The 13,245-nt window shown below is 46.9% G+C and overlaps 1 protein-coding gene and 2 long non-coding RNA genes across 5 annotated transcripts; 2 read left to right on the top strand and 1 right to left on the bottom strand.

Moving 5' to 3' along the window:
- The first annotated feature begins 1,113 nt into the window (after positions 1 to 1,113).
- Positions 1,114 to 4,115, top strand: LOC119286055 (probable beta-D-xylosidase 2). Its single transcript, XM_037565395.1, has 4 exons — positions 1,114 to 1,637; positions 1,744 to 2,701; positions 2,810 to 3,154; positions 3,249 to 4,115. Exons 1-4 carry the CDS (start codon positions 1,134 to 1,136, stop codon positions 3,881 to 3,883), a joined length of 2,442 nt encoding a protein of 813 aa, XP_037421292.1. The 5' UTR covers positions 1,114 to 1,133; the 3' UTR covers positions 3,884 to 4,115.
- Positions 4,116 to 6,339: 2,224 nt separating this feature from the next.
- Positions 6,340 to 7,935, bottom strand: LOC119286056. Its single transcript, XR_005140216.1, has 2 exons — positions 7,302 to 7,935; positions 6,340 to 6,918 (listed from the first exon to the last, which is right to left on the bottom strand). It is a non-coding gene; the product is annotated as an uncharacterized LOC119286056 (long non-coding RNA).
- Positions 7,936 to 10,350: 2,415 nt separating this feature from the next.
- On the top strand, positions 10,351 to 12,956 carry LOC119286057. 3 transcript variants are annotated; one of them, XR_005140220.1, is made up of 5 exons: positions 10,351 to 10,850; positions 10,944 to 11,123; positions 11,350 to 11,638; positions 11,754 to 12,198; positions 12,277 to 12,956. It is a non-coding gene; the product is annotated as an uncharacterized LOC119286057 (long non-coding RNA). The 3 variants fall into 3 exon arrangements; XR_005140218.1 differs by having other exon boundaries at positions 11,350 to 11,452; XR_005140217.1 differs by having other exon boundaries at positions 11,350 to 12,198.
- The last annotated feature ends 289 nt before the right edge of the window (positions 12,957 to 13,245 follow it).

The following is a 13,245-nucleotide window of genomic DNA, read 5'->3' on the forward strand; positions in this document are numbered from 1 at the left end:
ACTATCGGCTATGGTGCTAGCTGTCGCGGTCTGGCACATATGGGGGGCACGTAACTCTGCCAGGAACAACAACGAGCCTCTCATCCGCATCACACTTCCCTGAGGATTACTTATGTTGACTTAATTGTGCAACATCTTTATAACTCGTCCCCTGTCCACAATCCTGAGATCCATGCATCAAGCCCTTCTTGGTCTCCTCTGCCGCGAGGCTCCGTTGTTTTTTTCTCTGATGCTACTATATTTGGCGAGCTCGACAGGTATGGTTATGGCGGCTTCCTTCTTGATCATGGCCGCCAGTGGATGCTTGCTTGTTCTGAGGCTCTCTCAGGCACTATGAATCTCGAGCTGGCAGGAGGCATTGCTCTTTCCCAAGCAGTTGTTTTGGCGCGCGAGGAGAACATCAACTCAGTCATCTTTGCGTCGGATTGCCTTTCCCTGGTGCAACACCTCAATTCTTCAGCCCGTGATTACTCGTGCGTGGGGTTTGTGGTGGCTGGTATCAAATGTGCATCCTCGAGTTTCATATCAAATGTGCATGTTTCTTGGCGGTACAATGTAATGGCTCATATTTTAGCTAAATCATGTATGAACACTAGTGGCCTTTCTGCTTTTAACTCGGATTGTATCCCAGAAACTCTGGAATTTTCGGAAGAAAAAAGGAAACTCCGTGTAATCTTTTTTTACGTCAACTATGTGTAATCTTTGTTGCTTAATTATTACGGACGTTCTTAAAAAAATACTCCTTCCGTAAATTAATATAAGAGCGCTTAGAATACTAAAGTAGTGATATAAATGCTCTTATATTAATTTACAGAGGGAGTACTATCCACCACGGTACGTCCACTTTCATCAGCACCCGCACTTACAGTCCACGCGTGACCGTGACGTGAGTGAAAATATCCAACAACAAAAACCAGTTTGCACTCTGTATAACGAACAACAAACAAACAAACAACCCGATGGGTTATCTATCTATCCATGCATCATTTCCGGCCGTGCATGCAGAAGTAGGTTTCAAATTTCGATAATCTGTTAGTTCCCTCCACTCGATCTCGATCTCGAGCTTATATATACACGCTCCACATCCCACCATCATCATCAGCAACACGTACGTAGCGAGCCAACATAGTACAATGGCGTCGTCCGCCATGCACGTATCCATTCTTTCCCTCCTCCTCCTAGCCACCACAGCGAGCATCCCGCATGCCTCTTCTCGAGCCGCCCCCTCCCAGGCGGACGGCGGCGCTACCGGCGGCAAGGCCGTGTACACCAAGGTGTGCGACGCGTCCCGGTTCATGGCGGCCGGGCTGGACATGTCCAAGTACCGGTACTGCAACGCGTCGCTTCCGTACGGCGACCGTGTGCGCGACCTCATCGGCTGGATGACGGTGGAGGAGAAGGTGTCCAACCTCGGCGACTGGGCTGACGGCGCGCCCCGCGTCGGCCTTCCCCCGTACAAGTGGTGGTCGGAGGCGCTACACGGGCTCTCCAGCACCGGCCCCACCACCAAGTTCGACGACCCCAAGAAACCGCGCCTCCACTCCGGCCGCGCCGCCGTCTTCAACGGCACTGTCTTCGCTAACGTCATCAACAGCGCCGCCTCCTTCAACGAGTCCCTCTGGAAGTCCATCGGCCAGGTACGCACGTTACGGTGTCATGCATGTCGTCGGTGCCACGTCTGCTCTTTCCGTTTTCATGGTGCGTGTAACAACAGATCTGGTGGCATGCAATTTGTCTTGGCAGGCGATCTCGACGGAGGCCCGAGCGATGTACAACCTGGGCAAGGGAGGGCTGACGTACTGGAGCCCCAACATCAACGTGGTGCGCGACCCGAGGTGGGGCCGCGCGCTGGAGACGCCCGGCGAGGACCCCTACGTCGTCGGCCGCTACGCCGTCAACTTCGTGCGCGGCATGCAGGACATCCCGGGCCACGAGGTGGCCTCCGACCCCATGTCCCGGCCGCTCAAGACCTCCGCGTGCTGCAAGCATTACGCCGCCTACGACGTGGACGACTGGTACGGCCACACGCGCTTCAAGTTCGACGCCCGCGTCGAGGAGCGCGACATGGTGGAGACCTTCCAGCGCCCGTTCGAGATGTGCGTCCGCCATGGCGACGTCAGCAGCGTCATGTGCTCCTACAACCGCGTCAACGGCATCCCGGCCTGCGCCGACGCGCGCCTCCTCTCCGGCACCATCCGCCGCGACTGGGGCCTCCACGGCTACATCGTCTCCGACTGCGACGCCGTGCGCGTCATGACCGACAACGCCACATGGCTGGGCTACACCGCGGTCGAGTCCACCGCCGCCGTGCTCAAGGCCGGGCTCGACCTCGACTGCGGCGAGAGCTGGATCGTGCAGGACGGCAAGCCCGTCATGGACTTCCTCACCACCTACGGCCTGGAGGCCGTCCAGAAGGGCAAGACACGCGAGTCCGACGTCGACAACGCGCTCACCAACCTCTACATGACGCTCATGAGGCTCGGCTACTTCGACGGCATGCCCAGGTACGAGTCCCTCAACGAGAAGGACATCTGCAGCCACGACCACAGGAGCCTCGCCCTCGACGGGGCCAGACAGGGCATGGTGCTCCTCAAGAACCACGGCGGCCTGCTGCCCCTTGACCCCAAGAAGTTCGGCGCCATCGCCGTCCGCGGCCCACATGCCGAGGCGCCTGAAAAGATCATGGACGGAGACTACACAGGTGATCAGCTCTTCTCTAGCTGCTGTTGTACTACGTACACCTCACATGCCACGACACATCACGTACTCACATGTTACACATTCTCTTGGATGAAATTTGTAAATGCAGGGCCGCCTTGCCGGTACGTGACGCCGCGAGAAGGCATAAGCAAGGACGTGAAGATCTGGCATCACGCAAACTTGACCATCTACTTTGGTGGCATAAACATGCACATCGAGAGGGAGGGCAACGACAGGGAGGATCTCCTCCTGCCCAAGAACCAGACGGAGGAGATCCTCCACATCGCGGCGGTATCGCCTAACCCGATCGTCCTCGTGATCCTGTCCGGCGGCGGCATCGACATCTCCTTCGCGCAGGGCAACCCCAAGATCGGCGCCATCCTCTGGGCCGGTTACCCTGGTGGGGAAGGTGGCATCGCCATTGCTGATGTCATCTTCGGAAGATACAGTCCAGGTAAATAAAGATGCAAAGTTTATTATTCCGATCAAAGTAAATGGATTCTGATTTTCTGACACATCGCTGGAAATGTAATTGCATGATCGAGCAGGAGGACGGCTGCCACTGACATGGTTCAAGAACAAGTACATCCACCAGATTCCTATGACGTCCATGGAGCTACGGCCGCGGCCGGACCACGGATACCCGGGGCGGACATACAAGTTTTACGACGGGCCGTATGTGCTTTATCGGTTCGCCCACGGCCTGAGCTACACCAAGTTCCGATACGAGAGCAGCGCTGGCAACGGCACCGCAGTCACCCTCGCCGCCGGCGGGCACTGCAAGCAGCTCAGCTACAAGGCCGGCGCCGTGGACACTGCCCCGTCCTGCCCGGCCATCGACGTCGCGAGCCACGCCTGCAAAGAGACCGTGGACTTCAACGTCAGCGTCGTCAATTGCGGTGACGTGGACGGCAGCCACACGGTGCTGGTGTACACTGTGCCGCCGCCAGAGGTGGCCGGCGCGCCCATCAAGCAGGTGGTGGCGTTCCAGAGGGTGTTTGTGAAGGCGGGCGGCGCAGCGACCGTTGGGTTCTCGCTCAAGGTGTGCGAGGCGTTTGGCATCGTGGAGAAGACGGCGTACACCGTCGTGCCGTCAGGCGTCAGCACCGTCCTCCTTGAGAACGGTGACACGTCGTCGCCGTCGTCGGTGTCTTTCCCCGTCAAGATCAGCTTCTCTACTTAGATTAGTTTTCCTCGGTTCTTTTGCGGCCTTTTAGGACGGTTTTTTCATTCTTTTATTTTTTCCTCGGAGTTTAGTGGTATTCAGCATCCTGCTGAATAGTTTGTACTACCTTCAGTGTCAAAGGGAACGTCCTGTTCCTGTAGATTTCTCAGTTATAAGGTGGTTGAATCAAATGATGGATTAATACAGCAAATTTTGCGTTGCTATATATATGGCAAAAAATCATTGACTCCGCGTTTCTTATCTAGACACTTTTCTTCAGTGAGATCCGTACTTATTAAACTGAAGTTCCTATGAACATGGAGATGATAGATCAGAAAAAGTCTACTTTTAGTTCCTCAGCTATTTTGTGCTTACACAATTCTCAGACCCCACGCTCGCTCGCTGGAACTGCTCCAGAAAGTAAAGTAAGGGCGATAGTTTAGGCAACGGTTCCACTTGGTGAACTCCGGTGAGGAAACGGCTCCCTGTTTGCACTCTATTTTTCTATCAAAGTTAGTATCATGTTCCTCTATTTTGTGCTCTTTGGGTTGCCACTTTCCACATATACAAAAGCATTACCAAGTTATGGGTCAAAACCTATGGACGCCGATAACGCGCGTGCGTTCGGCCTGGGGACCTCCCAGACCGAACTCCCTCGTTCGGTAGGAGGGATGACTCCACGAACAATTTCGTTCGGTGGGAGGACCACCCCAGCCCGAACGCCACCTCATCGTTGGTTTTTTTTTTCTCTGAAAAACAGAAAAGAAAACCCAGTATAAGAAAACAAATGAGAAAAGCCTGGATTTTTATTTCTGTGACAAATAAAAGCCCACTTTTTTGCTGTGCTACGAAAAAGAAAATATGGGCTTTTTGCTGTGACCAACAATTTTGCAATAAAACAGTATAAAAGAAAATGTAAAAATGCCATTGCAATAAAAGGTAAAATAAATAATTTGCCATGGCAATAGAAAGTAAGTTTAATTTGCCATGATAGACTAAAATAAATAATTTGACTTATATGTAAAAGAAAATTTTGCCATGGCAGTATAGATAGTGTTGCCATGACAATAAATCTAAATTTTGCCATGGCAAAAATAAGTGTGAAGGTGCCATGGAAAATAAGAGTAGAAATTGCCATGGCAAGAAAAGTTAAAAATTGCAACATTCTTCGAATTAAGATATGACATGACCCTACCTTTTTTAATAAAAGTGTCATGTTCATGGAAACATTTTTAAAAACATTTTAAGTAGCCATCAGTACAAAGTTTACACTATGAAAAAAGTTGCCATCATGGCAACATATGCACACACAAAAATATGGCGAAAAAATGTTTCTGTAGACGCATTGAAAAATTTCAAAAATGGAGAAAACATCTGAAGTTGTAGTGATATCATACATGTAATCACCATCGCAAAACAAATTACAAAGGATCAAAAACTTTTGCCATGGGCAAAACAAATTTGAAAGATCAAAACTTGTCGTGTTCTCAAACTAATTTGTAATTGTCATGGCAAACCATTCTTTGGATGGACATGGCAAAAGACACAACGAACCATGGCAAAAAATGCTTCTAGTTGCCATGGCAAAAAATGCTTTTAGTTGCCATGGCAAAAAACACATCTACAAAAAAACAATTTTAGTTGCCATGGCAAGTTTGCCATGTTTTTGAACAATCTTAAGTTGTCGTGTTTTTGAACATCCTAAGTTGCCATGGCAAGTTTGCCATGTTTTTTAACATCTTAATTAAGGCACTTTGTCATGTTTACCATGTTTTAAACAACTTAATTAAGAGAAGTTTGCCATGTTTTTGAAGATCTTAAGTTTGCCATGTTTTTGAACATATTAATTTGCCATGTTTTTTAGTATATATAAACTTTGCCATGTTTCTGAAAATCTTATGTTGCCATGGCAAATGTTTTTAGATAAAAAGGTGCCACGGAAAATCACATGAATTTTGTCGTATAGAGGCTTATACAGTATAAAATTGCTACTCTTTATGAACAAGGACAGAGATGAAAATTACCATGAACTTTGCAAATATCAACTACATTTTTGGCATGTTGCAAAAAGAAGAAGAAGAAGAAAAATTCCATGCTCATGGCAGAAAAATAAACAAGCTAAAATTTCCATGGCAATTTTGGAGATAGTGAACTTGAGTGAAAAATTGCCATCACAGCAACAAAATCTTCACTATATAGTATATAACATGCCAAGGTACATAATGTGTGAAAGTGCCCATGGCAAAAAAAGACTATTGCCAGGGTCCATGCATTAAATTTGCCGTGATGTATGGACTAGACTTGCCATCGTTGTATAGAAAAGAAAAAATTTCCATATTGCGAAAGAAGAAGAAAAATTTGCCATGCTCATGGCAAAAAATATGAGCTAAATTGCCATGACTGATTGTGAACTTGGGTGAAAATTGTCTTCTCAGCAACAAAATCATCACTACATAACATGACCAAAAAATGTGTGAAAGTGCCCACCATGGCAAAAAGAAGAATATATTGCCATCGCAATTTACAGATTGTAAATTAGGGTGGTAAGAAGGGAAGACTATGTTTATCATCTCTAAAGCTATTACAGACACTACTACACACAAAAATGTGAAGTTGCCATGACTAATTGTTAGATGACATGCATTTACTCATAGAATTAACAACAATTTACACTGAGACTATTTTAACAAAAGATTCTGCTGTGCCTCTACTGCGTCATGACATGGCAATTTGCAAATGAACTGACAAGATTGAAGCGAATGGGATGAGCAATATGCTACCTGCCGGAAGGGATCCAATGCCTTAGCAGTGCGTAGCCGCGGGTGGTCGAGCTCGAGGAGGCATGAAACATATATAACAAAAGATAAGCTCCTCTCTGCGCTCATGCAGCTGCTTGTACGTCGCCGGAGCCGCCAGAGCACGAGCGTTGTGCTCCCACTCCAGGAGCATCTTCCGCTCCTCTCCGTCAGGGCAGGCACACACGAGCTCCTCCACCCGTTGTCTCCGGGCACGCCGCCGGAGCATCCACCCACACGAGCTCCTTCGCCGTGTTACTGTAAAATAAAAAATCATGGCAACATTGACATGTTTTATGACAAGCTTATCTTAAAGTGACATGCACATGTAATAAAATAAAAAAAATCATGGCAACATTGCCATGGATAAGAACCTAAAAGTAGAGCATGATTGGTCTTGCTACTGTTCTCAGAATTTGCCATGTACCGGTAATAAACCATTTTCAGAAAGTTGTCATGATTTTTGCAGCTGCACATGGAAAACTGGTATGGAAAATGAGGGATACACATGGCGGAACATGCTGTTTAGTTGTGAATAAGGTATTTGCACAAGGAAATGAAGACTAATATCGATGCCACACCCATATCCTTACTCACTGTATCAACAAGCTACTTGGAAAAACAAGAGAGGGGGTGCTCACCGGAGTAGGCTGTAGGCGGAGGAGACGTGGGGATGCGACGGAAGGTGTAGGATCCACACCTATGGCGGGCTCTTGCTGGCGCGTACGAGCATCTCCCTCCAGCACCAGATGGGGCGCCGGCACACCCGAGCATCAACTCCGGCCCAAAAACACTACGGCTTCACCAAGCGCGCAGCCGCTCTAACCACCACCGTCGACACGGCCGCGCATCGGGATGCCGTCGGCGAGACCTATCCACCGTCCACCAGACCACCACCACATGTCGAGGGGGTGGATGCAAACGGCCCGCACGAGCACCTCCGTGCCTCGCCTCCGGCAGCTCCGTCCCACCGAATCACGGTACCACCACGGCGTGCATGGGTTCCTCTTCTCGCCGTCATCGACAAGGTCGCGGCATCGAGATCCGACTGCCGTGTGACGCGTGCGAGCCTCCGGCTCCGAGCCTCTGCCTCCGCCCGTGCACCGCTGAGAATCGCAGTCGGCAACAACGCCGGAGAACCGCCAGGGAAGAGAGAGGGAGGACTCGCCACCGGTAACTGAGAGAGAGAGAGAGAGAGAGAGAGAGAGAGAGAGAAATGGGGGCGAGAAATGGGGACGAGTGGGTGGGAAGGAAGAGGATAAGGGCGTTGTGACGGAAGACTGAGTGAGAAGAGACAGAGGCGTTCGAGACGGCTCGCTTATTTCGCGAACGTAATCGTGAGCTGACGTGGCTAACTCCGTCTGCTCCAAGATGCGTGAAAATGATCCGGTGGCGGTGGTTTAGAGCACGTTCGGGCTGAAATCCATAAAACCTGACATTCGGCTCTTATCGATTCCGAAACCTATTAATTTGTGTTGGGTAGTCAGTTTAATCAGGGGTCAAGTTGTGTGGTAGAGGAGCCAAAACTTAACATAGCTATTATTTGTGGGATAAATAGTTTATATTTTTCTAGATTGAATAGCCTAATTGGGAAAACATTACAAATTCAGAAATTGTTACATGTCTGTAGTGGATCTGTATAATCTTGCCACTCGATGTTTCGCTCCATTAGAGATGCTTTGTACCTTTGATGAACTTTTGTAGATTTAATCCTTTGCAAATAAAAAGCAAAAAAAGCAAATTACACCTTGGGTTACTGAGTTTGGCAGCTACAGATAATTTAGACCAAAGTATCAAATCTTGAGGTGTCCACTTATATGGTTTGTTTGAATACAGAGATTTCGCCAAACTATTTTCCACAAATCACGTTTAAGGTGTTAGAACATCTCAATAGCAGCCCTGTAATAGGGTAGCAGCCGTGGCCCCTCACTTTTTGACCCAAAAACGTAGCTCTCACAGTTGTCCAATTTGTAAAACTTACTTCAAAAAAAAAGATTTGATAGAATATTGCAATAGCAAGTATTGTAAATATGCAGTAGCAGCGGCCGCCAATTTTTAGAGCAACGGGGGATCAAGCAGGACATGAAAAACAACAAGTGCTTGGTTATACTGAAGCAAAAGACTAAATGAATTAGTTCGTCTTAATAGCGTATCCAAGTCTTACACAAACAATTCTTCATGTTCTAATTATGATCTCAAACCTCGGTGTCATAGTGATGGGAGGGCGCCACTCCACGTCGTTGCACACCCAATTGTCCTCGGTGTCGTCATCTAGGGCATGGTGCGAGCCAACATGCACACGTGTTGCTCCATGGTCGTGAGAGAACCGACTCGAGGGAGAGTTAGGTGAAGCAGTAGAGATGTCGCACACGATCACGATGTTTAGGGTTTTGGGTGACGAGTTTGGACTCTCTCCTTGCCATCACCATAGATGGGAGAGAGAGGAAGAGACGCCTTCCTGTGGTCACCAATGCAAGGTGTAAGGGAAGGACAATTGCGGGGGGCGTCAGAGTGACTTTTCAAATGCAAGGGCAGAGAACGGCAAGCTGATCAAGAGGCCCAGCAGCCCCATTCGTCCATCGGTCGATCGATCTCCTCTAGTGCTCATGTTGACAGCTTCACCCTGAAGCTCCTGCGCAAGCGGGAACCCCCGAAGTCCGGAGGCTCTCGTACGTAGCGACATCGATCCGGCCTATTTCGTGTGGCTCAATCTCACGTCGATAGGTCCATTTTGAGCTCTTGCCGCATTGGAGAGGACGAGAGGACTGTAGCAATGGGATTGGCAGAGAAGAGAGAAGAGGAAGGCGAGCGGGCAAGCCGATCGTGCATGTTTCATTTTCCTTTTCCCTCACGGGTTGTATGTGTGTAGGTTAGATTTGCCATTGCAGATTTTTTTTCTTTCAGTGTTGTTTCTTCGTTGGTTTTGTTTGCGGGGATTGTAAGATGAGAATGAAAAGGGGAGGTGGTTTTTATCTTAATCCAAGGATCACCGCTGCACAAACTTAGAAGTTGGGGATTTTGATTTCTGTTGTAATCTATAATACCTAAATAGTTTATTCCCACTATTTTATTTTTCTTAACATGCAGTCTATCCACCTTAGCAGCCTTGCCACATCATCACCTACTCTTAGGGGATGTTTGGTTCCAGGGACTTTTTTGTGTTGGGACTAAAAAAAAGTCCCTAAAAGTCCCTAGCAAACCAAACAGGGAGGGACTTTTTTACGACTTTTTGCTAAAAGTCTTTAGAAGCACCTCTTTAAGAGTCTTTTTTAAAAAATTCTAAGGACTAGAAAAAGTCCTAGGACTAGAGAACCAAACACCACTTTAAGGCTAGTCATAATGGTAGTATCATAGCTAGTATCATGCATGCCAACTAAGACAATTTTGATGAAATGTCATAACATTAAATGAAGAAAGAGAAGATGGAATATCATAATAAATATTATACTACTTTGTGTCATGCATGACAATAAATAAAACACTACATGATACTAATATATGATACTATGCATTAGAGATGTAATATCATACACTAGTATTATATGCATGATACTGGTATATGATACTCCTCATTACAACCAGCCTAATTATTTTGGTCATGCAGCTCACCCGATTCTTTAAAAAAAAGTGTGAGTGGACTCTCTAGAAACCGAAGAGGCCTCTTTGGACTTGGGTAACCGGAGGGTCTGTCCGTCTGTCAGTGTACAAACCGATAAAAAGAAGCTCGACAGAAGCCCATCGCTCCATCTCTTCGCATCCCTTCCCTGTATCATGGCAGCAGCCAGGGCGGCGCGACGTCGTCAATCAGCACTCAATCACCACCGGGCGGTGACCGGCAACCCACAGCAGATCCGTTGCAGGATCGCACCACCTCCGGTCGACAAGGATTGAGCTCCGCGGATCCAGGCGCACCGGCCAGATCCGTCGCCGAGGCGACGACCTCCACCACCGCCCCACTAACCTGCATCCTCGACGCGCCCAACCCCGGCCACCTCGACGACTCCACCTCCTCAAGGACGACCTGCACCACCGTCCTACCACCCCAGAATTGACGCTGCCGCCGCCTCTCGGCGACTTCCCCTACCGGCACTAAATTTCGCCTTTAAACAGTGGAGCGGCGTCGCCCCCATCGCCTCCAACATCAGGTCGGTGTCTGCTCCTTTACTCTGAAATCGTGCCATGCTGGCCAGGTAATGTACAGTAGTCCGGCGGTCCTCTTACATTATTGATTTTCAATAGCACATGTGTTGTATAGATTACTGATTCATACACTATTGTTGCAGATCTATTCTCTTTGTGCTGAAGTTGGCTGGGGACTTTTCACGTGGCAAGTTTCGTTGGCTGTACTATCAAAGATAGAATGAGTGGATTTGGTGTCATACCAGTCATGTTTCGACACTGTACTGACAAAGTTTGAGTCTATATTGCCATCTCAACAATAATACATGGATAACATATTAAAGGTGCATTCATGTTTTTTTATTTGACACCATGTTGATTATATCATTTTTAGTTTGAAAAGAACTATCCCTGAAGTGGTCAGAGCAGTACAATGTGTGCCTCCAGTCGCCAGGTTGAGCTACTGCGCTAGATCGTAGCAGTACAATGTGTGCCACCAGTCGACAGGTTGAGCTACTGCGCTAGATCGTCATCGCTGACCGCGTGCCTCCTGCTTGCTCGTGTTTGCAGCCATCGCGCCACCCGCCGGATTGCCGTGGAAACTCCTGTTAGGCATCCTCTCCTGAATCTGCATAGTATTTGCAAATTACTCCTGTTAGATGTGAACGCACAGGTACTCTTGGTTCAGTCTGTTTCTTATGTGAGATCTGAAGTCGCAATTTCAGTTAGCTTGGAACTAAAAATTCAGTTATCATGAACCATATATTCAAGTAGAGCAAAAGGTTCTTCTCCTCTATGATTTTCTTGGATGATTTCCTAATTAAGACACCGCTGATTACTTCAATCCGTTATGTCTTGAGTAAGCAAGCTGGTCTAACACTAATGTGCCACTTTACTTGACTTTCTTTTCATCTATTTTTCATCATGGACTAGGTTTTTCTTACGGGTTAATCTGGAATTCGTTTTTGTATCAGCTGGAGTGGAGACGACAAATGGAAGAATCACAGAGTGAAGGAAAACTGAGAGCACTATGATGTTCACTGAACTTCAGATGACCGTTTTATTAAAAGAAAATTTTCGTTTATTGCAACCAGGGCAGCGCTACAGAGGTACAAGCTTAGTACTAAACTGTTGTTATGCATCTGCATGATTGTATATGTATCTCTTAATGTATGAGGAAGCTCTTCGATCTAAAAATGGCTTCAGAGGGTACTTCCAGCATTTTGAAATATTCCACAGGATATATGAAGACAAGCCTATCCTAGCCAATCGATTCTCCGTAATAATTTACACTTGCTTTCATGACTATCTTCACTTGTGGCCTTCCGCATCGTTCAACATTTAATTTTGATCTCTGATGCTTGCACGAGATGCAAAATTCTAGGAGCACAGCATGGATTTCAAATTGCTTTTCAGATGGTAAGTAAGTGCAGATCCCACACTTTGCTTTTCATAATAATCTCTCTGACAATGTGTTATTCTTTGTTGCGTGCAAAGCATGGGACCGTGTCCATGGCATCATATGTCACAGGGCAACAAACAGCACAAGACATCTTATGAGTGGACATTCGTGATGGCGTCTTAAGAGACTAGCGATGTCTGTGTTACCTGCTTCCCTCTGCGATGATCCCATCCAGCAGGCAGGCGGGACTAGCATGGACCGGGCGAGTGGCAGCGGCGACCGGGAAGGCTGGGTGATCAACTCAGTTGAGCTAGGATACAATTAGATAGCCACAGCCCACAGGGACAATTTAGTCCTTTCACGAGCCTACTTATGTGAGAAGAAAAAAAATGAATAAAAGAGGTGCTAATGGCATAGTAATCAAGGTGTCAACGATCTAAGTGGCCATTTTATGGAGTCAATATGCAAAGTGGCAATTTCTCAAAGCCACATGAAGGAGGTGCCAAAAATCCAAATACTACAACTTCATACAGTCTAGGCCCCTGGCACTTTCTGCTAAGAGAAAATATTAGCAACAATCAGTTTGCATAATATTGATGTGCTCATTTATCATGGATGGTTATCAAATGCATTTCACAGAGGTTAATGTGCCTGGAAGTATGTAATAAAGTTAGCTTATGTGTGATCACTTACCAAATTTTAGCTTATGTGTGATCACTCTTACCAAATTTCTGGTAAAATATCTAATGGAACGCATAATATTATATCATGTTCCTACCATTTTGCATAAATTAATGGGTCCTTTTCATGAATATTCTCCTGTGAGCTCCATTATCCATTGCTTTGGCGGCTTTATTAGATGAAAAAATCATCACTAACTAAGTATGTCAAAAGAATATCTTATATCATTTTTTATTAGTTGCTTACATGTGATTGTTGTCTTCAACTACATGGATTTGGATCTTTGTGCTCATCTTATGCAAGCCATGTGAGATTACCTATTCCAGTTATTGTGTCAACTGCAATGTTTTAATTTTAGGATCATATATCTACCCTGTAAACAA

Source organism: Triticum dicoccoides, chromosome 4A, assembly GCF_002162155.2.
Source record: "Triticum dicoccoides isolate Atlit2015 ecotype Zavitan chromosome 4A, WEW_v2.0, whole genome shotgun sequence".
NCBI lineage: Eukaryota > Viridiplantae > Streptophyta > Magnoliopsida > Poales > Poaceae > Triticum > Triticum dicoccoides.

Excerpts from the sequence above, each read along its gene's own strand:
- LOC119286055 (XM_037565395.1), top strand. The coding sequence starts at position 1,134 with ATGGCGTCGTCCGCCATGCACGTATCCATTCTTTCCCTCCTCCTCCTA. Across the intron at positions 2,702-2,809 it reads CATGGACGGAGACTACACAG|GGCCGCCTTGCCGGTACGTG; the intron begins GTGATCAGCTCT and ends TTGTAAATGCAG. Across the intron at positions 3,155-3,248 it reads CTTCGGAAGATACAGTCCAG|GAGGACGGCTGCCACTGACA; the intron begins GTAAATAAAGAT and ends ATGATCGAGCAG.